The following is a 25516-nucleotide window of genomic DNA, read 5'->3' on the forward strand; positions in this document are numbered from 1 at the left end:
GTTACTGAGTCTGAGGGGGGGGAGTGGTAGTTCTACTTCCTAGTACTTTTTTAGATGTTCTGAAGGACATCAAAAAAGAAAAAAAAGAAAAAAGAAATAAAAGAGAGAGTGCTTTTTTAGATGAATCATGAATGGTTCCTAGTGCTTTTAGCGGTATTGATGAGTTTCCTTTTTATCAATTTTCATATTTTTGGGTAAAACGGATTTCTTTCTTTTTGGAGTGGCGTTACCACTTACACTCACTCACTTACCCAGTGGCTCACTTACCCACTGGACACTGCATGGCTGTAAGGCTTTTAAGATGAATATGAATAAACTTTACACGGGGAATCCATTGTTCCCTCTCCTTTTCTCTCCCTACTTTCATTCTCTGCCTTAGCTATTCAGATTCTTGAGATTTCATTTACCCCCCCCCACATTCTCTCTCTTCCTTCCTTGTGGCTTATATAAAAAAAGAAAGAAAATAAAGACTCATACTTCACAAAACCAATCTGCAAATATTGAATTTTGGGATTACAAATAGGTGAAACCCCTTGAGACCCTTTACTTTTTTTCTCTTTTTGGCTGCTAGTTTCATGGATTCTGTGGGTTTATTTTGTGTTTTTGGGTGTTTTCTGAAGTGGGTTTTTTCATTCTATTCTTGTTCTGGTATTAAAGGAGTGACTTTTTTTTCTAATTTCAAGTTACTCAAAGTTTCAGAGTTTTCTCTCTTACAATGTGTTTGTTGGTTTATCTGAGTGAAAATGTGTTCCTTCGAAGTTAGAATTTTGGACTGAATGAACAACAATAAGGCTGCTGGTGTGCTTTTAGTTTGTGAAAACGGGTTTTTTCCAATTTGATACAGTGGTAGACCCCATTTGCTTGCCTCGTTCAATTCTGTGGATCCCATTACCTGAGTTATCTTTTCGTGCCTGCCTTACTGTTCTTCTGTTTTGTTTTTATTTTTTATTTGATGTGTCGTCTATTTACACAGCTGCCAATCCGTATTTTTATTTATTAATTTTACTTCGTTGATTAGTAAAATTCATACTGTAGTAGAAATGCTTAGTGCTCTTGATTTAGACCCAATGTTCTTTCTTGGTGCCTCAATTGGGGAATATTCAGAGCTTCTGAGTAATGATGCTTATCCAAGACTTAATTTACATTGAACAAAATGTAGGACACGATTTTTCTGAGGAAAACATCTGGTGCTGGTAGATATTTTTGGTGTCGAAAGTTTGTTTCTAGAGTGATCGCATGCCTGGGAACAAGTACTTCAGTAGTCCAAACCAAGTCGGTAGTTCAAACCACATTCCAGGTCGTGTAGAGCGGCTTTTGAGAGATAGAGAGCAAAGGAAAAACAACAGGACTTGTCATTCGAATGAATTAAATGATAATATCAGCAGGTTGAGTGAATCATTTGAGCATGAATTGCGGTTAAGAGAAGGCGAGAACGGGCATGCTCGCCAATACTTGGAAGGTCCTGAAAACGAAAGGTTGCATCAGGAGGGACGTGAAAGGATAGATGGGAGGCCGTGTAGACAACGACTGTTGGTGGTGGCTAACAGGCTGCCAGTATCTGCAGTTAGGAGAGGTGAAGACTCGTGGTCATTGGAGATAAGTGCTGGTGGTCTGGTCAGTGCACTTCTTGGTAAGTGGTGACTTTGGTCTTGTATAGGTTCAATTTAATATTTTTTTACTATTTATTGGTGTGTTGCATACACACTGAGTTCATCTTGAACCCACAACCTGACTTGGAAGTGCCAATTGAGCTATATAGCTTATTGGCTAGTTTTCCTTATTATGGTTTTATCATTTTTTTTTTTTTTTTTTTTGTGTGTGTAAGAAGGCTGGTTTCCAAAGGGACAGCTTTATTTTTTATTTTTAGTTTGTTTTCCTAAGTTTGCCTTTTCACCCACAAAGAGGAAGCTAATGCATACTGACGATCTTTCTAAAGGTGTGAAGGAGTTTGAGGCACGATGGATTGGTTGGGCTGGTGTGAATGTGCCAGATGAGGTTGGACAGAAGGCGCTTACGAAGGCCTTGGCTGAAAAGGTACAAATTTCTGTATTTAGATTCTCTTTTTAGTTTTCCTTTTGTAAATTATGTATTAGTTCATCTTTATTTCAATAAAGGATTACACATAAGGTTCTGGTTTATGATAATTTAGTAATCCTGCTAATGCTTTGTTCTTTGTTACAGAGGTGTATTCCTGTATTCCTTGATGAAGAGATTGTTCACCAATATTATAATGGCTATTGCAACAACATTTTATGGCCTCTTTTTCATTACCTTGGCCTTCCACAAGAAGATCGCCTTGCCACTACCCGAAGCTTCCAGTCTCAATTTGCTGCATATAAGAAGGCAAATCAAATGTTTGCTGATGTGGTAAACAAGCACTATGAAGAGGGTGATGTTGTTTGGTGCCATGATTACCATCTCATGTTTCTCCCAAAATGCTTAAAGGAATATAACATCAAAATGAAAGTTGGTTGGTTTCTTCACACCCCATTTCCCTCTTCCGAAATTCATAGGACACTGCCATCTCGGTCAGAGCTCCTGCGTTCTGTTCTTGCTGCTGATTTAGTTGGGTAAGTTTTTGCGGTATTCTGCACCAATATTCAATAGCATGGTATAACATTTGTGGTCAGTAAAGTTGTGCCACTGTAGATTTAGCTAATCTCTTAAAATTGTCAAACATAATATTCTTTATATCTAATCTGCCATGGGAAAGCATATCTTGTATCCACTAATAAACGTTATGCATTTGCTATTATTTTAACTTGCTTTGTATTTCTTTCTTATGTGGCTGCTTGCACCTACATTTTTCTCTTTCTACTAAAGTCTTAGTATAAATAAAAAAATATTTGATGCTTGATTTATGTAGAATATTTCAGCTTCAACTTTGGCTGCTCTACCTGATCTTATATATTCTTGTGAGTCCAATTGCAATTAATATGGGGAGGATGCAGCAAAATCTAGAGCAGAATTGGGATTGCCTTATCATTGATTTTTATTCATTGGCTGCTTCATGCTCCCCATCCATTTGATTACAGATCAATTGTTCTTGCTCTGTTGAACCAATCTCTAAATTTTATAATGGCGGAGATTCTAAAAGCTCTGGTAGTGTAAAAAATTTGCCTATTAAAATGTTTCCTCCGCTAAATATGTTTATAAATGTTTTTCTTTTCAGCCTGAATATTTCTTAAGTTAGGGTAATGTCATTAGAAACTAACAGGACAAAATAGTTCAGTGACAAAAACAGAAAGAAAAAGAAAAAAGAAAAACATAGCAATGGATTTTAAAATGGCATCACCTTATTATAATCTTTAGTATGAATTACTGCTCATGTTTGGACGACTGTTTGGGTTTAAGATTACATTCATTGGCATCTTTTCTTTATTGGTACTTCACATGTTTTGTGATCTGATGTCTATATGAAAATTTATATTTTCCCTGTAATATTTATTTTATTTTATTTTTTTTTACTCTATTGTATCTTGATATTTCAACATGCATAGCCAAGATGAGTATTTTCTTTTTCCCAGTTTTCACACCTACGATTATGCGAGGCATTTTGTTAGTGCTTGTACTCGTATTCTTGGACTTGAGGGTACACCTGAGGGAGTTGAGGATCAAGGGAGGCTGACTCGAGTGGCTGCTGTATGTTCTTCTAAATCTTCCAGTTGCTTCCTCCCCCCCCCCCCCCCCCCCCCTCTCTCTCTCTCTCGCCTTAATAAGTAAAAACTATATTTGATTTATTAAAGCTACTTGCTTTTGTTGCTCAAATATTTTTCAAAGTGAGTATTTGCATGTTCTAACCTTGATATGCTTATTTTATTTCTTTGTGTTTCTTCAGTTTCCAATTGGGATAGATTCAGATAGGTTTATACATGCACTTGAGGCCGGTCCGGTCCAGGATAACATCAGAGAATTAGCAGAAAGATTTAAAGGCCGAAAGGTACATTTTATCTTTACTTTACATTGATGCTAAAAATAAATTACTTGGAAGTTAATGTGACCATTTGATATTTGAATATGCTCATATTATTATTATTATTATTAATTTTTTTTAAATAATAATAAAATTTTATTAGATAGAATCTGTAAGTGTACATGATTTATACAGAAAGGTATGTGTAAAGAGTACATGCAATATCCAGCCGATCTATGGAATCTAAAAGAGAAGGGAACTGGATGCATCCAATTACATCCACTCACACAATGATCTCAAAAATAAAAACCTAAGCTGCATTGCAGACAGTTCAATATCCTATTGTTTCTCTCCCTCCAAATGGTACTCATGATACATAAAGGAATAGCGTTCCATATTGATGCATTGTTACGCCTTCCAAACAAACCTTTCCAATAGAAAAACACGTCGATAACCTTCAGAGGCATTACCTACATACTCCAAATAGAGAGAAGGCGGAAGACATTAATTTCCTAGCAATAGGACAATGGAGTAAAATATGTTCAGTTGATTCTCCATTAGAATTACATATACAGCAGAAATGCCTTTACCACTCATTAGGGCCGGGTGACTTGAGCTGGCATGAGTTCAAGCATTGAATAGGATAACAAATGTCTTTCCCACTCATTGATTTGGTGGTTATGGAGTCATTAGATTAAGGATACCATATGCTGGATTATGGTTGAGAATATTTCTTCCAAGTTCACCCTTTATGCATTGTCTAATATCACACAGTCGTATCTCTTCCCTCTATAGGAATATATTATAGAAGTTTTGCTTCTCTTAAAGTTGCTTGTGTGTTTGTGTGTTCATAGAAATGCATTGACAATCTTGTTGGACATGACTTACTTAGCTATCAGGTTATCAGCTGACTCTTTTAGGGCTGGTTTTGAATAACAATGTTAGAGAATTTAGGCCCCAATTGTGCCAAATTTCTAATTTTTAGAAAATTGATTAATTCATCCAATTATGCTCAGGTCTTTATTGGTATGATCATGCACCATATCATGTAAATAAATAAACATAAAATCACATGATATGGTTATGAAAGGAAAACCAATAGAACAATTGTCCCACATTAAAAACTATTGTGAGGGCTTAACCTTCAAATCCCAGAGGCAATAACAGATCCACTATGTAAAATTGAAGTTTTGCAAGTAGAATAACCCTATTCTAATTTGTTACCTCTTGTGATACTTGTTGACGTGACTACATGGAGCTCTGAATCCACGAACTCTTCTATTAATGAACTTTGTTGCACGTAAATACTCCTCTCACAACATCAATTACCCGCTTGAATGTTTACTCCAGCAACTTTGTCGTAACCGGACTGCAACAACTTCTCTTTGATCATTGGATCTTTAGGAACTTGAACTTGGATCTCTAGTTGGTGCTTCAAGAGACCTTGGAAGAACTCCTATTTTTGTGTACACCACATGGCTCCCTAAAAGTCTTGAAAAATGTGCCCTAGGGTTGCTGTTATACCTTGGCTTGAAAACCTCAAAACCCTAGTTCTTGACGGCTACTAGAAACAAACCAGAAATCTGAATCTGCATGAATCTGAAGGGTCAAGATCCTTTCTTGATGGGTCAAGATGAATGGATCTTACTCGGTTTAGTTGGAATCAAGTAGGAATCGAGGTTGCAGAAACTTAAGTCTTCTTTGAGCTTGAATGTTTGACTTGTCTTGGACTTGAATTTGACTTCAAGCACAGTCAAGACTCATTAAGGTTCCTAAACTCAGTTACATTTGATCATGGTTTGCCAACCTAGTCGCATGGACTCAACAAACAAGTTCTTGCTTATGATTGAAGTGTAAATGTTGGTTTTACCTGTGCTCTCTAGTGGGCTCAACACATGGGATTTTTAACATTTTAAATGGGAGGTAGAGTAAAGATAGAGATCGAACTTAGGATCTCTTGCTTTGATTCCATGTTAAATTACTGATTGTCTCAAAAGCTTAACCTATTAGGAAATGGTGAATTTAATCACTTAACTATAATTCTAACAACATAATTTAAATATAATTGATGGTTCTCTATTCCATACCTTCATAAGAGCCATGTGTCAATTTCTTGATCAGATTCTTTTACTGATTAATATAATTTAGAAATTCTTTTGTGTTTGATATTGCTCCCGTGAAGGAAATAAACTTTGATATTTCTTTATTGTTCATGTTGGAAGAATTTGTATCAAATACTTAGGGATGTAACACAAAAGATGTCATAGTTATTTTAAGGAGGGGAAAAAATTTTGGGTGGGGAGTAAGGGTGGCAATTTGTGTTTACATGTTTTTTTGTCGTATTGACGCATGAATATTCAATTATATAGGTCGAAACAAACACAACAAGTTTATTAATCATGTCAGGATTGCTCGACTCTAACCTGATTTATTAAACAAGTTGACATGATATGACTTGCATAACTTGTTTAATAAACGAGTTATATTAGGGTCCACATGACCCATTTGATAAATAGGTCATGTGGTCAAATTAACAAGTTACTTGACATGAATAACATGTTTGCAATTCTCATATTTTAGAGAATGTATAAATATATGATTGGATTTTAAACAAAGTCACAACAATTAAAACATTGCAACCATAAATTTTGAAGGTTAAATTTGTAAAATTGTCCTTCAATTAAACGGGTCAAATGGGTTTCACGTGTCAGACTTGAATTGACCAGTTTATTAAATGGGCCAATTCAAGCTGACTTGAATCTAACATGAACCTGTTAAACCTAAGACCTAACCTGCTAACTTTGTGTCATGTTTGTGGGTTTCAAATATTCCTTAATAGAAGAGAGGAATATAGAAATACCAGGATGATATGGATTCTACTTGTCAAGTGGTTGTTTGGAAATTGAGTTGCACCTCATAAGAGTCAAATTTAATAGTTTTACATCAAAGCCTCTATGTAATATATGATACACTTATGTCATTAAAACAGAAAATAGCATAAAAAAAAGGAACGAAAAAAAAAAAAAATCAATTTTCCCTTTCTGTTTCGTTTCTTCTCCTCATTTTTGCAAGTGATGTCCCATTATTTTCATAGTTGGAATACTTGTATTGTATGTGTAGGGTGGTAATTTTCTGTAGAATTGTTTGTTATCACCTTTTTCAAAGAAAAGATTGTTTACACGTTTGATTAATAATGCTTTTACCTTACATTCAATTATCTAATTTATATGATTGTTACGACACAGGTAATGTTAGGTGTTGATCGTCTTGATATGATCAAAGGGATTCCTCAAAAGATATTAGCCTTTGAAAAATTTCTTGAGGAAAACCCAGATTGGCGTGATAAAGTAGTGTTGCTGCAAATTGCTGTGCCAACGAGAACAGATGTTCCAGAGTGTATGCTTCTTCCATAACTTTCTTTTGTTTTGTTCCTATTGCTTCTTAAATACTGGTGGTTGAGTGCGATATATGCTACTCTGATTTATTTTCAAGATGGAAGTGGTGAACTTGCGTTAGCTGCTATTTAGTTCAATAATAAAATCCCCATAAGTCATAAAGGAGGAGGGCAGTTTGAATGTCATATTTTGATAATGGCAGCTCTGCCATAGAAACAAGAAAAATTACAGACCATGACTTACACGTCAGTGCATCTTGTGATATGGAAAAATGATTTTGTTCTTTCCCATTCTGAGATGCATTATCATGGACCATGGTTGCGATAAAGTCCTTTCCAAATTGTTGCTCAACTAAGATGGGAACCCAGTGGCAATAGAGATTTGTTTGAGTTCTTATTGAACTAAGATGGGATTACAAGTTGTTTGCTACATAGCCTAAGTTTTTCATAACTTTTATGAACCTTATAGCTAATGTATCACTCTTATCTATTGGTTAACCTTTGATCAATTCTTTACAAGTGACATACTCTAGTTTGTGCTTTACAATTGTTTAGAGGCCCTATATTTCAGATTTGGTCATGAGAGTCCATAATTTATGAAGTGAGGTTTTTATATTTTCCAGAATTCACAGAGGCCCCTATATTTATCTGACAGATGCAGTCTATTTGAGAATGCACATATATTGCAATAGTGTCAACTTCTCTTAGTTCATTTCATTTTTATGCACATTTTTTGAAAAATTCAAAGTTCCATAGATTACTTATAAATTAGTGGGAGCTAATCAACGCAGGTTTCTTCCTCCCAATTCTTATACTGTCACTGTGGAATTTATTTTAGATTTAAATAGGTAATGTTGGCAGGTTGAGCCTTTGGCAACGTGGTTAAAGAAAAAAGGCAGCCTCAAGTTACAAGGTCTTGTTATCACCTGAGGCTCTATGCACCAAAAAAGAAGAAGATCTTGTAGGCTCTTTCTGAGTTGTTTTGGATATACATCCTATGTACTTAAGTTGTAGTCCCTTTGGCATCTCCTGATAATCCTTTTAATTTTTTTTAAAAAGAAAGTTCTGGCCCCAAGAGAGAGGGGGGGGGGGGGGGGGGGGGTGTGTGAGAAGGCTTTGAACTAGTTACCTTTGCTTCATGAGGCATGGCCCCCAGCCGTTATAAGAAAGTTTTAGTTATTACCAAAAAGAAAAGAATGAAACAAAAGAAGGTGCTCACCCAGTCAATTGCTGCATCAATTTCTAAAATAATTGACAATATTAGAACTCAAAAGTATATATTTCCAAAATAACATTGACCATCATCATAATTATCATATCTAGTCTATAGATTTAAAAGTTTACCATGAAAGATTTTTTTTCATATCAAATTTACCTATATAAAAATACAAATACATGTGATATTGTGTTATCTCATTCAATCAGTATCATTTTTAATTGCTTTTATAACCAGGCATGATTGCTGCATTTTTTCCCTTTTTAATTATTTAAACATTTTTTTTCTTTTTGAAAATGTACCTAAGTCTATATATATAATATATCAGTGTATTCTGTTCTGCATTTTCACAGATCAAAAACTTACAAGCCAGGTTCATGAAATAGTTGGACGCATAAATGGCAGATTTGGAACGTTGTCAGCAGTTCCCATACATCACCTGGTCTGTCCCAAACTGAGTGATGAATCCATGATATTCAGTATGCATGCTTTTATGTATGCATTTATGTATATATGTATGTGTAGATCCTTTATTGAGCTCAGTTGATGATAAGTGAAGGTTGCTTATATAAGATGGTGTGGAGCTCCATATCCTTTTTGTGCAGTAAGCAATAAATATCTGTTGAAAATGATAGATGAACAGCCGTAATGAATATGTCGTAGGTGAAAGGGCAAGTGAGGGGAGTCTCTTGACCAAAGGAGAGATGAAAGAAGTTCTAAAATTTTTTATATTAGTAATGATAAATATATCCTGTATCCTCATAACATGAATAGGTTGTACGATGGTGGGGTATTATAAATTTGAATGTATTCAAAGTTAGGTGCTTCCCCCCCCCCTTTTGGATAGTGTGTATTCTTTTGCTCTTCTAGTGGTACTAGAGTTTTACTTGAACATATTCACTAATGTGGAGAACTAATTCAACAAAAGAAGGAGAAGAATATTTTTTGATTATGAGAGTTGAGTAGTAAATTTATGAAAGATTAGGGTTAGGGGAGAGAGAGAGAGCTGTCAGAGAATAGGTTTAGGTTTTAATCAATCAATTCTTCACCTTAGCACACATATTCATATTAAAATAATATGATAAGATTACAAGAAAACACTTAGGCTAATATAAAATTGAGTTAATATAAAAAAATAACAGGAGTATAGCACTTCCCCTCAAGTTGGATCATATAGATCAAACATGCATAGCTTGAAATACAAGAATTGAAAGGAAGCATGAGCTAACAGTTTTGTGAGAATGTCACTCAGTTGATCATCCAAACTAAAATAGGGAGCATATTGAAGTAGAAAACTGTAGGCAAGGACCAACGACAAGATCTGTATGGTGTACTTTCATGTATATTATGATCTAACATCCCATTCATTTAATTTTTAATTTTCATGAAGTTTGGCTCCAAACGTCTTTGGAGCTATCTTGCTCCAACCTATTATGTGGCGACTAAAGAGACCATCCATGTGTAGAGCCACATGACTTTTTTTGAAATAATACACATGAATAGTCTTATAAATCTTCACATAGTAAGTTGGAAAAGATAAATGCAAACATGTTTGAAGCTAAACTTTGTCCTTAGGATTATTCTATACTGCTGTTACATAAAGGCAATGTAATACCTTCTTATACGGTATTTTCTTTGTCTACAGGATCGTTCTTTGGACTTTCATGCATTATGTGCTCTGTATGCTATTACAGGTACTATTTTATGCAGTGCTATTTTTCTCTGATTCTTTTCTTGATGAGTGTCTTTCTTGATATTGAACATTTCAACATGGACCACAATAGGTTATCATTTTTGCAATTCACTCCATCTGTCTCTCGATATTGATGGATCTTTTTGGGTTCTCTTTAAATATATCATATTTCCAGAAGTGGAACTTCAGTCTCCTATATTATCCTCACTTTTTTGTAACCAAAAAAAAAAAAAAAAAAACCACAATTCTTATAAAAAGTTGTGCAACCTCAAAAATTAATTAAAGGAAATTTTAGGAGGATCGCTATATTTTTACCTTTTCAATGACGGCTGTTCCTATCACAGGCAGATAGTGGGAATGGTGAGTAGCTATAGCTTAATTGTTCATCTTCCCTTTGCTACTGGATAATCTTTTTTTTTTTTTTTTTGAGAAACCCTTTGCTACCGGATAATCATTCCTAATGAATTACTAGTTCTCCCAAAAGCTTAAGTTTTTAGAAAATGATGAATTCAATAATTTAATTATTATTCTAACACTCCTCAATTGTGGGCACAAACTCCCCTTCAATAAGTGGAGCCCAACATGTGGGATTCTTTGACTTTTTAAAATGGGAGGTAGAGTGGAGACATGGTTCGAACTTGGAACCACATGCTCTGATATTATGATAAATTACCGATTCTTTTAAAAGTTTTAGTTATTAGGAAATGATGAATTTAATGAATTAATTTTTGTTATTCTAACAGTGTCATTTCAAAATTAACATTGAGAGGCAGAGGGAGTACTTTCTAAATAGTTTTAGTTCATTAATTGAACTAAATTCTTATAAAAAAAATTGTCTGATATGGTTCACATATATACATTTTCAAAAATTTCCTGATTCTAGAGATGCAAGCAATATTTCACTTATATACATTCTTAGTAATTTCCCATTCTAGAGATGCAAGCAATATTTTAGGAATATGTTGCACATACGGTTGGCTTTGGCACCACAGTATTGATCGCCTGTTTTATGAATTAAAGGGGATAATATATTTCTGAATAGTAAGTATCCTTGAAAAATTAATGTAAAGAACATAAGGATTTGTGACTTTTGTGTCTAGAAGCTCTCTCAATGTAAAAGAATTGATGTCAAAATAAAAAATTGGACTTGGCATGTGTATAAGCACCAATGCACTTAGCTAATAAACATTGGTGCATAACCTGTTTACTAGATCATGCTAGAGAAATTTCTTTAACCTGTAGCTAGCAGCAGCTCATTTTTACAGGCACAAAATTAGTTCCAGACGGCTATAGAACTACCCCCCCCTCCCTGCCCCTTTTTTTTTGGGGGTGGGGGGGGGGGGGTGTTGTGGTGGGAGTCATATGTCTAATCAGGAAAATGATGCTCAGCTGTGGCTTTTCTGCCTATTGCTTCACTTTTGAGGGAGGAGTTAATGTTAGGTTCAGATAATTCTGGGTATAAATATGCCAATGTATCTTGGACAGTGCAAGGGCATGGAATTGGCTTCTTTTGTAAAGCTTTACACTAATCTAACGTAGTTTTCTAGGCTACAATGAAGGTGGGCTTAAAAGATGCCCAATGTGTTATTCACTTACTCTGTCTTGTTGGCCAATGTTCCAGGTAACAAGCAGGCTCTAACTGGAACGAATTCTTGAAATATTTATAAATGCTTTTGGAAATTTGAATTTATAATGCTAGTTTCATGTGAGTATCATCGCATATTCTGAATTGTCACTAGGAGATTAAAGTTTGTAGCTAATTACCTGAATTATGTCGATGTAAATTTTCAATTGAAGATTTTTCTTTCCCTCTTCTTTCCTTGTGCAGATGTAGCACTAGTCACATCTTTAAGGGATGGAATGAACCTTGTCAGCTATGAGTTTGTGGCTTGCCAAGATACAAAGAAAGGGGTTCTTATTCTTAGTGAAGTAATTACTAAATACTTGCATGTTTGGTTATGCTTGATCATTACTTTTCACTCTTTCTTTTCCCTATGTTTTTTCTCTTTGGCTTATGTTTTTTTTTTTGCATAAGGTAGTGTTTTTGAATATAATCTTTATTACCTATCAAAAAAAAAAAAAAATTTTTTTTTTCAGATTATTCATTAGTGTTAAAACTTTTTTTTTTTTTTTGTGGAGGTTGAGATCAGATAAAAAGAAGAGTATTGAAAAATCTTTTAACTCAAATACCCTTGAGACAATGAATTTTGGTCATTGGCTCTCCTAGTAGCTGCTCTACCTTATTTCACAGATTTTGTGAACCAAATTAATCAAATTCTAAGGAATAGTGTACTCCCCCTCCCTCTAAAGCCTTCAAAGTTCAAGCTATCTTTTTTTGCTGAGTTTAATTCTTGTAACATGCTGTTTATTATTGTATGTGTTTGTTTGATGGACTACATCTGTCCCTCCCTCTCCCCCCCTTTTTGTTTTAACTGTTATTATTAAGGTTATATGGCTGGGATCTTGTACCTTGAATGTAAGATTGTAAATGAACCGATTGGTATATAAACAACTTGTTTATGTTGGTTTATTTAATAAATGAGTTAGAGTCAAGCCCCTATTTATGCTTGATTATTAAATGAGCCAAGGTTAAACATAATAATGTATTTGTGCACAAGCTATGGAATATGAAGCTTTATTTGAGTATATATAATATTATATTTTTTCATGTATACCTTTATTTACCTAGAGAAAGCATTTGGTAGGGTCCAAGGTCCCTATAAAGGTTGTGGTATTGTGGTGGGTTTTGGAAAAGGATTTACCTTAAAATATATGAAGTTGCTTAAGGATATGTATTACAAAGCTATAACTAGTGTGAGAACAAGTGGAGGTATCACAATTGAGTTTCTTATCACTAAAGGTTTGCATTAAGTATTAGCATTAAGTCCACATCTCTTTGCACTAGTAATGGAGAAGCTCATTAAATTGATTAAAGAGGAAGTTCTTTGGTTTATACTTTTTGTAAATTATTTATCTTTAGTGGTTAATGCCAGGTTAGAAAAATGGTGAGATGCTCTAGAATCTAAAGGCTTTTGAGTAAGTAAGACTAGTATGGGCTACATGTAATGTGAGTTTAGTAAAAGTAGAAAGAGTTTGAGTTTAAGGGATGGTAAGACTTAGTGGTCTAGAGATACTAAAGAGCAAGAGTTCCCAACATCTTGGATCAATTAGTCATAAAATTAGAGAGATTGAAGAAGATGTGAATTGTAGGATTAGAGAATGATGGATGAAGTGAAAAAGCGTATTAGTATTTTTTTTTTTTTTTTGATAAGTAACAAAAATTTTATTAAAAAACGAAAAACAGCCAACCTGAGTACATTGGGAATGTATTATGGGGGCATAAATCAATAACCAAGATTACAACGATCAAGTAAAACAGGAAGGGAAGAACAAGAAAAATGATAAAAGACCACACTCCAATCGAGGAGAGTGTGTAGAAAAAAAGACATAACATAGAGCGTTCACATCCCTCAAAGCTTCTAGCATTCTTTTCGCACCAAATACACCATAACAAGCAATGAGGCACAATTCTCCACAACTCTATATTTCTATGTCGTCCAAACTTACCTTGCCAAGAGTCAAACAACTCAATAACCTTCTGAGGCATAACCCAATGAATTCCAAACAAACAAAACACCAACGACCACAACTCACAAGCAATGGGGCAATGAAGAAGAAGAAGATGATCCACTAACTCCCCACAATTCTTACACATATAACACCAATCAAGAACTAGCACATGTCGTTTGCGAAGGTTATCTGTTGTTAAAATCTTACCTAGGGAAGCAGACCATGAAAAGAAAGCTACCCTTGGAGGAACCTTCGATTTCCAAATCATCTTCCAAGGGAAGGATAAGATGGTAGGAGGGTAGAAGGAAAGATAGAATCCTCTAACCTCGAAACCTCTACTCCTTGCTGGCTTCTGACACACCTGATCCGGACCCAAACCCCGTACCGTCAAAGAGTAGACCATATCCATAAACAGATCAAAGGATTCTTGTTCCCAATCTTGTGGAGGACGACAAAATTTGGCATCCCAATGAATCCTCCCACCAGACCAACACATAACCTCCGCTACTGAAGAATCCTTTGTTCTACTACTACAATAAAGTTCCGAAAAAGCCTCTTGGAGAGTACGATCTCCACACCACACATGCTTCCAAAACTTCACTCTAGTACCATCCCCCACATCATATAGAAGTAGTTTAGAAAAACTCATCGAACCACTCCTAATATGTCTCCACAAACTAACACCATAAGCACTGGTCACCTTTTTCGTGTACCAACCACCCCAATCATTCCCATATTTCACCTCAATAACCCTCCTCCATAGAGCATCGGTCTCCATGCCATACCTCCATAACCATTTTCCTAACAAAGTAGAATTAAAACTCCTCAATCGTCTAATACCCAACCCTTCAACCTACAGCGGCTTACAAACCTGAGCCCAACTGACTAAATGTAATTTAGAGTCTACCATTAATACCACTCCATAGAAATTCTCGTTGTAACTTCTCCATACGATTTGCCACCTTCCCAGGTAAAGGCAGAAGGGAAAGGAAGTATGTAGGTAAGGAGGAAAGAGTACTTTTAATAAGAGTTACCTTACCCCCCTTAGATAGATACAACCTCTTCCACCCTGCTAATCTCCTTTCCATCTTTTCCAAAATAGGATTCCAAATTGATAACTCCTTATATTTAGCTCCTAACGGTAGCCCCAAATATCTCAATGGAAGAGAGGATTGCCTACACCCCAACATCCCCACCAGAACATCCATATTGTGCACCACTCCTATAGGAACCAACTCAGATTTCCCCAAGTTAATCCTTAAACCTGAGACCTTCTCAAATCTAGCCAGAATTGCTCTCAAACTAGCTATTTGCGGAGGATCAGCATTACAAAAAATAAGTGTCATCAACAAATAAAAGATGAGACACCATCACCGAGTTATCAGCCATATTACCTACAGAGAAGCCTGAGAACTGACTAGTAGTAGTAGCTACATCCAATATACGACTCAAACCCTCCATAACAATATCAAATAGCAACGGAGACAAAGGGTCCCCTTGTCGAATCCCCCTAGAACTACCAAAGAAATCAGAAGGACTACCATTGATCAGAATGGAGAATTTAACAGTAGAGATGCAACACATTATCCATTTTCTCCATTTCTCTGAAAACCTACAGTGCTGAAGCATATACATTAAAAAACCCCAACTCACATGGTCATATGCCGTCTCCACATCCCACTTACACAACACTCTAGGAACACCTGACTTCAATTTACTATCAATACATTCTGAAGCAATTAAAAAAGAGTCCAAAATCTATCAACCTTTCACAAATGCATTCTGAGAATCTGAAATAAGCCCTTGTGCCACCCTTCTAAGACGATTGGCCAACACCTTAGAAATAATCTTATAAATCCCACCAATTAAGCTAATAGGCCGAAAATCCTTGATCTCCACAGCATCCACCTTTTTGGGAATAAGAGCAAGGAAAGAAGCATTAATACTCTTCTCAAACACAGTCTGAGTATGAAAATTTTGAAACACTGCCATAATTTCAACCTTCAAAATACACCAGCAAGACTGAAAGAATACCATAGAAAAGCCGTCTGGGCCAGGAGCCTTATCACTCTTAAAATCACTAATCACCCCAAACACCTCTTCCTCATCAAATGGCCTATCTAGCCAAAGTGCATCTTCCTCCGAGATACAAGAGAATTCCACATCATCTAATAAGGGTCTATGAGCCATAGTTTCAACATATAGTTGTCTATAAAAATGAGAAATACAATTTGCTATAGCCTTCGGATCTGAAGACAATTCTCCATCCACCATAAGCCTATCAATGGAATTAAATCTTCTGTGAGAATTAGCTATACGATGAAAGAATCTGGTATTCCTGTCTCATTCTCTAATACAAAGGACTCCAGACTTCTGCCTCCAACAGATTTCCTCCATCAAAGTAACTTTTTCTAATTCATCTCGAACTCTCTCCAACTCCAGCCTTTCCTCCTCCAATAAAGCTGGACTATCCTCAATCTTCTCTAAATCACTAAGCTTTTGCCACAATTTTCTCACCCGATCTTCAACATTTCCAAAAACCTCTACATTCCATTTTTTCAAATCATTTTTCAAGAGCTTCAATTTATTGGCCAAAACAAAACTCGGAGCTCCTAGGACATTATAAGATTCCCACCAAGATCGCACTCTCTCCACAAAACCCTCATCTTTAAGCCACATATTCTCAAATCTAGACGGCCTCCTACCTCTCTAAAAGGAACCCCCCTCAAGAACAATCGGGAAGTGATCGGATAACAGCCTAGGCAAGCTTGTTGAGAGACAGATGGAAACTTATCCTCCCAATTTGCAGAAAACAAAAATCTATCCAGCTTAGCCTTCAAAGCAACTTCACGAGTATTAGACCAAGTGAAAGGTCCCCCTTGAAGCTAAATATCAATGAGGCCTTGCTCAGAAATAAAATTGGAAAACTCCTGCATAGCAGCAGTAAAGGAGGTAGAACCAGAACGCTTGGAAGGAAACCTTACCACATTAAAGTCACCACCCACACACCATGGAATATTCCACCAACTGTTCAAACCAAATAATTCCTCTCATAAGAACCTTTTGTCTCTCACAGGATTAGGACCATAAATGCCAGTAAACGCCCAAACAAACTGATCTGACACACTTGTAAATCTAAAAGAAACCAAAAATTGCCCCACAACTTCCTCCACTTTATTCACAACCCGTGTATCCCACATCAGTAGCACCCCTCCAGAGGCTCCACAAGAGCCTAGATAAGACCAATCAACATGTTGAATTAGTATTATTGTGTGATTGTAGAATACCTACTAAGTTAAAGGGAAAATTTTATAAATTTGCTATAAGATTAGCTATGCTCTATGTTAGTGAATGTTGAGATGTTAAGAAACAACATACTCATAACATCAGTAGCTGAAATGAGAATGTTAAGATGGGTAAGTGGAAATATATGGAAAGATAGGATTTGAAATGAGGAAATTTGCTTTAAGATAGGGGTGGGACCCATCGATGAAAAGATGAGGAGAGTCGTTTTAGATGGTTTGGTCATATTCAGAGGAGATCAACTTATGCATTGATAAGGATTGAGTTGATTTAAGTTGAGGGAATGAAGAAGGGTAGAAGAAGGTCAAAATTAACATTAGTAAAAGTAATAAAAAGGACATGTCAAATTAAAGAGGTAATAGAGAGTATAAATTTGGACAAAATATAATGGAGAAAAGGAATAAATGTGATTGACCCTAACTAATCTGCTGAGGATCTATACCTGACCCTTTGAGACAAGGGCTTTGTTGTTGTTGTTGTTGTTATGCATTACTTTATAAAAATATGCATGTATAGCCTTGACATTGGATTATGTAAGTTTGGAATTTAGAATTTAGTCATAACATATCAAATTATTATAATTTATTATATAAATAGTTCATATTGTAGTAATAGTTTATATATATATATCAATAATTCAAGGTTGGTGATTCTTATTTTTATTAGTTCATAAATTGAAAATCATTATTAACTCAAAGTATATATTCAAATATCAAGCTTGGCTTGTAGTCAAAATAAAATAAAATGAACCAATCATGATCATATAATGCTCAACTCAGCTTGGTTCATTTATAGCTGCCTGACGTGAATGTATGTCTTACAAAAGAAAACCTTTTTGATACATATTTAACCAGGAAAAAAAAAAAAAAAAAATCAAAATTCAGTTTATTTTATGTTTCTCTAATGTTATTGTTGGCTAGGAACTTCAAGTTGGCAAATGGTATGCAATTGGTTAGACTTATCGAAAACCAAGCCATATAATTTCCTTTGTTATTTCATTAACATTGTGATTGTGCTTAACTGAAGATATAAAAAAATTACATCTTGTGCAAGAAGACTTTAATATGATTTTGACTCTGCTGTTTGATGGTCATATCTCACTTCAAATCCTTGAATTCAAGTATGAATCTTTTGTGAAGAAGCATATGAGATTTTAGAAATCAGAGTGTTTAAAATCTTAATCTTCTTTGCTGCAACAGAAACAGAACATCACAGTTTAGATTATGAAACAGATTTTTTTGTAAGACTTTAGATTTCAAATCACATATTTTCAAATGCATGTAAGTCTAAATATATGCTAAGCCTAATCTAAATTTTAATGCTTTTTCTGCATTTTGTAGTTTGCTGGCGCTGCACAATCTCTGGGTGCTGGGGCAATACTAGTGAACCCCTGGAACATTACGGAAGTTGCAGCTTCTATTGCCCAAGCTTTGAATATGCCAGCTGAAGAAAGAGAGAAGCGACATAAACATAACTTTGCACATGTGACCAGCCACACTGCTCAAGAATGGGCTGAAACTTTTGTGAGGTATACCTGCATTACTGTTGTAACATTCTTGTGATGTGACACTGACAGTTTCTAAGTATATTTGTTTGCTGTGATGACTTAATTATTTGTTTGAAATAATATGCTATTTATTGCAACACAACCCTGACAAACTTTGATTTTACTTCCAATTTTCCTATAAAAATGTTAAAAGTTACATTTGGTCAATGAGCTCTAGCTTGATTGGCTCCTCCTCCCCTTATAAGTTCTAGGTGGAGGGTGTGGTTGTAAGTTCAAGCCCCATTGGGTGCATGTGTAATTTATCAATAAAAAAAAAAGTTTCATCTGATGCTACCATCTGGAGTATGTATTTTTTTATTTGGGGTAGAGAGAATTACTTAGAGAAAAAGTCCGGTAAAATGATAGTTGTATTTCATCTAGATTTCAGAAATGATTCAAAACAGAAAAACATAAATTATGGTTTGCTCTTAATCCAGACCAGAATTTTAGCGCTTATTTTAAACATGGTCATGCACAATACTTCAAGTGTGCTATGATGGCATTAATATGCACTTGTGTTTATCAACAACATCAACAATAAGTCCCAAATTTTTAGGGTCAACTATTGATCCTACAACAGATTAGTCAGCCACATATATTTTTTTCCTCCATTCTATTCTATATATTAATGTTAAATGTATCCTAACTGGTAATTAATTAAAAATATGTAATTCGGGGAATGTATTAATTACATTGCTTGTGTTTTCCTAGTAGTTGTGTGTTATTAGAAGTGGCATGAAACAATTCTTGGAGATGGAATTAATTCTAGGAATAAAATCTGTGAATAGAATGAATATGTGGCCATGCTTTTAGTTTGTTGAATTAAATTTGAGTTTGGTGTCATTACTTCACAGTGAACTAAACGATACTGTGGTAGAGGCAAAACTAAGGACACGACAAGTTCCACCTTTTCTACCAAACAAGGATGCAATCAATCATTATTTACAATCTAATAATCGATTGCTTATATTGGTATGTACTTTCTGATTTAGATACTTTGTGTAATTGAAATGTACTGTAGTTAAGAAATGACATTGCACTATATCATATGGCAGGTCTCATTAATTACTATATAACTGCACTGTATTTAGGTGTACGGATGTCAATTATGGAAAGTCAGTTGAACATCCATTGTTAGTTATTGAAAAAACTCAATTTGTGATGATTAAACATAATCCCTTAATGCTACTTTGAGGATCTTTAGATTCATATAGTTTAAGATGGTTGCCCAGTTTTTGCTCTTTGTAGTCAGCATGTTTCTTATGAATGATTTTGCTTTGGAAAAAGTGTCAGTGAATCAATGAAAGTGTAAATTTTCTTTTACTTTTTTAACTTCTGTCATCTACCTATTGCTTCCTGCTCTTATGTTTACAATGCCCTTGACCCCATGACAGAGGTTCTTGATTAATGTTTGCCTTGTCCTAATTACTATTGTTTTAAACACTACACCTATATTTGGTTAATAAAAAGTTAATGCAGAATGATATGGTCAACATTTTGAATCTGCATTACATGATACATCAAGTTTATATCAAACCATTCCCTTTCTTCCAATTGATTATCATTGAGAAATTTTATATTTTTCTATTCATGAATGTTTGTAATCAATCTGAAAGCCTTTTTATTTTTATTTATTTATTTTCCTCCTGTATCTCAGAAATGAGGAAAATGTAGCTGTTCAATTCTTTTTTGGATTAAATACTATTTTGGTCCCTAAACATTACGAAAAGTTTGTTTTTCATCCCTAAATTTTAAATAGTTCATTTTTTGTCCCTAAACTATTGAAAGTTCGTCTCATCCCTAAACTATTGAAATTTTTTTATTTGTCCTTAAACTTTAAAAAAGATCTTTTTTCATCCCTAGACTATTAAAAAAGTTCTTTTTTCATCCCTATTTTTGTCCCTAAACTATTGAAAAAACTATTTACAAAGTTTAGGGACAAAAAACAAATTTTTGGTAAAGTTTAGAGACCAAAATAATATTTTACTCGTTTTATATATATATATATATATACATACATATTTGAGTGTGTGTAATTTCATTTCCTCATCTTGCTAATGGTTTGAACTTAGGGATTCAATGCAACATTAACTGAACCAGTGGACACTCCTGGGAGGAGAGGTGATCAAATTAAAGAAATGGATCTTAAAGTGCATCCAGGTCTAAAAGAATCCTTGAAGGTGCTTTGCAGTGATCCAAATACAACAATTGTTGTACTCAGTGGGAGTGAAAGAAGTGTCTTAGATGAGGTAATTTATATATCTTTGCTTTAATTTCTTTTCCGGCCTTACTGTATCCAGTTCTTGACATACTTCTTTGACAGAACTTTGGAGAGTATGACATGTGGTTGGCAGCAGAGCATGGGATGTTTCTACGCCTTACAAAGGGGGAATGGATGACAACAATGCCAGAGCATTTGAATATGGAATGGGTTGACAGTGTCATGGTAAGTGCTGAAGCTGTATTTCTGTTTAATTTTGTTCAAACTCAAAACTTATGATGCTTATGTCATGTTTTCAGCATGTATTGGAATACTTCACGGAAAGAACTCCCCGATCACATTTTGAACGTCGTGCAACTTCACTTGTATGGAATTACAAATATGCAGGTACCCTTTTTTTGGTTTGCACCTTTCTCTTTCTAAATCTTTTGAAGACTTATATTTTTCTGCTCTCCCTTTATATTTGTATTCTCATCTTTTAATAATGGTAGATGTTGAGTTTGGAAGACTTCAAGCAAGGGATATGCTGCAGCATCTCTGGACAGGCCCAATTTCAAATGCATCTGTTGATGTTGTTCAAGGTGGCCGATCTGTTGAGGTGCGAGCAGTGGGTGTCACAAAGGTGATTGCATGATTGAATAGTTAAAATTTCTAATATTATGTGATTATTTTTAGTTTATGGGTATTTAGCATTTTTGTTGCTATCTAATGATATTCTATACAATCAGGGTGCAGCAATTGACCGCATTCTTGGAGAGATAGTTCACAGTAAATCCATGACAACACCAATAGACTATGTCCTGTGTATCGGACATTTTCTGACAAAGGTATCATTCGTTTGTCTCTTAATGAATGCATCTGGAGTTTATTTTGTTCTGGAAGCTTCATGTTTGATATGAGTAATGTTATTTAGCTGCTATCCAAACTTCTTTTCCAGGAAATAGGATTTGGTAATTTCCTTGATATGACTATTATTTGATAGAATTAATTTTTCTATCTTTATAATTTTTAGCTTGGATCCTATTTTGCACTTATGAAGTAATAAGTGCTGGATCCTATTTAATATTTCATTTGAGAGATTGAAACTTCAGAAAGACAGCTGAAAACTGTGAATTCCAAGAAAATTTAGAAAAGGTTTGAAGACATCAGATATGTGCTTTAACCTAGACATCTTTGCAAATGTCCTTCACAGTTTAATGAGCCTGTCAAGTGTCTGAGTTTGATTTCTTTCAGCTTGTTACATAAACTTATACAAATCAACTGCTATGTGTAAGCACAGTCCAATTTGAAGTCGATGCATTAAATATTTTTTAACAGTAAAATAAAATAAAATTGATCATTGTCAAAGTTAAAGTTGTTTCACTCTTTATTTCAAGTGGACTAGTCAATTTTGAATATTTAGCATATGTATTTATGGTGATGATTGAGTGAGAGAAAAACCTGAAACTTTGATGGCTGTGAGAAGTTTACTGGGGACTTGAAACTACACTTTTTGAGAACGTTGTTTGAGTGGTCAATGGTGTCAGGGAAGTTTTCTTGTTCAACTTTTCTGAGTTTCTTGGTTTTAGTTCTTTTAAAGCCTGGGTACGAACTACATCTTGTTTACTACCTGTGTACTTGATGATTATTTATTCGAATAAAATTTGTTGTGAAAAAAAAAAAAAAAAAAAAAAAAAATCTGCAGAGGAAAACTGGAGTCATACAAAAATTTGAATCCTAACTACTAAACATGTGAAACGTGATTATTTATACATATTACTTTGTAGATGTTTAGCATATTTACAAATCATACAACAACAAAAATAACAAATCCTTAGTCCCAAAACCCTACTAAAGGTTATTCACCCATGTTATGTTAGACTTGGATGCTGGCTATAGGTATTAATTCTAGGTGTTAGATTAATCTGATAAATGTATTTTAATCAGGATAAGGCCTGACTGAATGAAGCTTTTAGTTATCCACAACGAATCTCTTAAAGAAGTTAAGGTAATTAGTGGTGAATTTGTGACACCTTTCTCTCATCTTCTGTCTGATCATCTATTTGATGTGTGTATGGTAGCATGCATATTGAACATCAATCCCTTGTTAGGTGTCTCATTGGTACTTCACCACATTTTAGGGTATATTTGGAATGGAGGGAGATTAGGTTTGAAGAGAGGGGAAGGGTGGCCAGAATATTATATTAAACATCCTTCTCCTGGCCTTGCATCCAATCATAGGCTTAAAGCTTTTGTAATACACCTTTTACAATAATCAGCTTTACAGAACTGGTGTGAACCAAATGTTGTGACTTGAGACAACTTCTGTGGGCTTCTTGTTCACTGCTCAAGCTTTTTTATTTTTTCCAAAAAAGGATGCACTGAACTCCCAATCAACTTTAGCTCAAATGGCACTTTCTCCTCCCTTTAATAACTATGTAACTTCCTAATTAAAAATAGAAAAGGATGCACTAAACTCAACTATCAGGCAGTCCTAACTCATCTTTATCATTCTTTTTAATTCAGCTGGTAAAACCTCTTATCTTTGCAGTCTGGTTTCATTTGGATTTTGCTACCCTCAAACCTATGCTACATTGTAATTTAGTCCAGTGTACATGTTTTTGGTGGGACCTATCAAATGATGAATGGTTCCTATATACTTCAAGCCTACTATAAGATTTACCTTATGAGATATAGGCTGATTTAGCCTTAACAACTTAGGATGAATGGGGAAAAATCACCACTTAGTTTTCCATATTTTGCGTTGCCTCATTTTTAATCATATAATTAATAAGCATAGTGATGTAGATACATTAAGGAAGAATAAAATATTTTAATATTTTATGTTGTTTTCTTCTTTCATAGTTGAATTAGGGTTTTACTTGTTTTTCTTTTCCAAGTTAAATTGTTTTTCCTTTTTCAAGTAGACGTAGGTTTATTATGTCTTTTCCTAAAAGGAGTAGGAGAAATTCTATTTCTATAAATACTCTTTATAGAGAGGTTGATTATGGTTATGTGTTGATTAATAAAAACTTGTTAGAGAGGTTTTCTCTATTATTTTGCCTACTAGCCTAGTGTTCTTGTAAAACTTAGGTTTCGTGGAAGAGTTGTAGTAATTGTGTGTTACAGATTCTGCTTCTACACGCCTACGCTGCATCACATAGGAAATGAACAATAGTGGACTCAAGCTTCCACTTAATTTTTTTTGGTTAAAGTATGCTTGCTTTTGAGTGGAAAATGGAGAACATGAACTGACATCTGTATTTTCTATCTTAAAATCCTGATTAAACATCTTTCGTTGCTACAGGATGAAGATGTGTACACCTTTTTTGAGCCAGAGCTTCCTTCTGATGCCATTGCAAGAACCAAGGCAAATGATGGACTCAAGCTACCTGGTGAGAGAAGATCTTCTTTGAAGCTTCCAGCCAACAGAAGTGGGTCAAAATCATCTTCATCTCAAAGACAGACTCAACGACCTTTGCTGAATCCTGACAAGAGAATTACCAATCATACCTGTGGGAGTGGGCGGCGGCCATCACCAGAAAAGGTTTCATGGAATGTGCTTGATCTAAAGGGAGAGAACTATTTCTCTTGTGCTGTGGGACGAGCTCGTACAAATGCTCGATATACACTTGGATCATCAGATGATGTTGTCTCCTTTCTGAAAGAACTGGCTGATGCATCTTAATTTGTAAGGTTCATTAAGTTGAGCAATGCTATGCTTTCCTATCTTGTAGTGCATCCGCTTCAAAATTCAACGCCCAACTTAGTTAGGCAATGAGAAGGTTCATTGACGATAATAGTTTTATTTAGTTGTGATATTCTTTCCTCCGAGAAATCTAACCCCTTCGTTCCAAAGGACTTTGTTTGTTTATAACTCCCACTAAAAAAAATTAATATAATTACATATTTTAAAAATCTAACTGTTAGATTGTATGTTCTTTATGTGCTTAACATGCATGTTGAATTTTGTGCAAATCAGATGTTATTTATTATTCGATTTATAAAATTATTTTGTGTTGAATACTACTTTAGGTTATGTGATTTGGTAGTATTAATTTGTTGTCTTTTTTCTTTTCTTTTCTTTTCTTTTCTTTGATTGATAGAAGTTATCTTATGACATTATATAATATATAATAATATAATATTATTTTGGGATAATTATAGATTACCCACTTGTAGTTTAGCCCGAATTTAACTTACCCACCCGTGGTTTCATTTTTGACACTTTACCACTTGTGCTTGTCTTCGTTACTACTCTGTAACTCACCTCCCTTTCAGACGTTACTCTAACACATAACTCATTAAAAACAAAACCCAAAACAGATCAAACAGAACAAAAACTTTTAATAATATTGTCTGTTTCTGTTAGGGGTGTCCATAGGTCGGCCCGGGTCGGGTTTGTGCCCAACCCGGAATCAACCCGATAGACTCAAGTGGGAGAAATCCAAACCCGCAACCGACTCGTGTGGAGCTTCCAATCGGTCGGATTGGGTCTTGTCGGTTTCGGGTGCATATCGGTCGGTTTCAAGTTCGCTACAGGGGGTCGAAATCTAGTTGGATCTATTGAGATCTGGCCAATATTCCTCCATATCCTTCGAGATTTGGCCGAGATCTCGCTATAATTGTCGAGATCTCATTATTCAGCGGAGTTTTGAGTTTAGACTTATCGGTTTTTCGT

At 34.9% G+C, this 25516-nt stretch overlaps 1 protein-coding gene across 2 annotated transcripts; it reads left to right on the forward strand.

Moving 5' to 3' along the window:
• The first annotated feature begins 253 nt into the window (after positions 1-253).
• Positions 254-24635, forward strand: LOC126720894 (alpha,alpha-trehalose-phosphate synthase [UDP-forming] 1-like). 2 transcript variants are annotated; one of them, XM_050423740.1, is made up of 18 exons: positions 254-523; positions 1160-1630; positions 1937-2034; positions 2182-2570; positions 3528-3642; positions 3839-3940; positions 7159-7309; positions 8877-8965; positions 10169-10217; positions 12045-12145; positions 18430-18617; positions 19490-19607; positions 20708-20884; positions 20959-21081; positions 21156-21243; positions 21348-21478; positions 21585-21683; positions 24143-24635. In XM_050423740.1, exons 2-18 carry the CDS (start codon positions 1237-1239, stop codon positions 24521-24523), a joined length of 2793 nt encoding a protein of 930 aa, XP_050279697.1. In that variant the 5' UTR covers positions 254-523; positions 1160-1236; the 3' UTR covers positions 24524-24635. The 2 variants fall into 2 exon arrangements, with proteins under 2 accessions (XP_050279697.1, XP_050279698.1); XM_050423741.1 differs by lacking the exon at positions 254-523 and adding an exon at positions 680-846.
• The last annotated feature ends 881 nt before the right edge of the window (positions 24636-25516 follow it).

The sequence above is a fragment of the Quercus robur genome, chromosome 4 (genome assembly GCF_932294415.1).
Source record: "Quercus robur chromosome 4, dhQueRobu3.1, whole genome shotgun sequence".
NCBI lineage: Eukaryota > Viridiplantae > Streptophyta > Magnoliopsida > Fagales > Fagaceae > Quercus > Quercus robur.